This window comes from Nestor notabilis, unplaced genomic scaffold (genome assembly GCF_000696875.1).
Source record: "Nestor notabilis isolate BGI_N333 unplaced genomic scaffold, ASM69687v1 C14589081, whole genome shotgun sequence".
NCBI classification, from domain to species: Eukaryota; Metazoa; Chordata; class Aves; order Psittaciformes; family Psittacidae; genus Nestor; species Nestor notabilis.
Window position 1 is genome coordinate 1 of NW_009948042.1, and position 291 is coordinate 291.

The window sequence follows — 291 nt, forward strand, 5'->3', positions numbered from 1 at the left end:
TACCCTGCACTTTCGTCCATCCACCGTCTCCTCTTCAAAGCTCTCCCCGATTTTGAAGCTGATCTCAGTGGTGCGGACAGTGGTGGAAGTTTTGATGTAGAACTGGTCCCCATCCTGGCGGATCTCCACGTGGGGTTTGGAGGCGGCAGCCACCGCCACCTTCCTGAGCATGGCATTGACACCTGGGCGAAGCGGGGAGGAAGCAGAGCTTGAAGCCGCCAGCTGTGCCCTGGGCTGAGCTCGCCCAGCACCACGCAGAGGCACCGCGCGTAGCCCCACGGCAAAGCTCCC

At 61.9% G+C, this 291-nt stretch overlaps 1 protein-coding gene across 1 annotated transcript; it reads right to left on the reverse strand.

Annotated features, from left to right (window-relative positions):
• Positions 1 to 8: 8 nt before the first annotated feature.
• On the reverse strand, positions 9 to 182 carry LOC104412312 (cellular retinoic acid-binding protein 1; the record flags this gene model as incomplete). Its single annotated transcript, XM_010022990.1, has 1 exon — positions 9 to 182. A coding segment is annotated over one exon (174 nt), but the record flags the coding sequence as incomplete, so codon positions are not given.
• Positions 183 to 291: the final 109 nt, after the last annotated feature.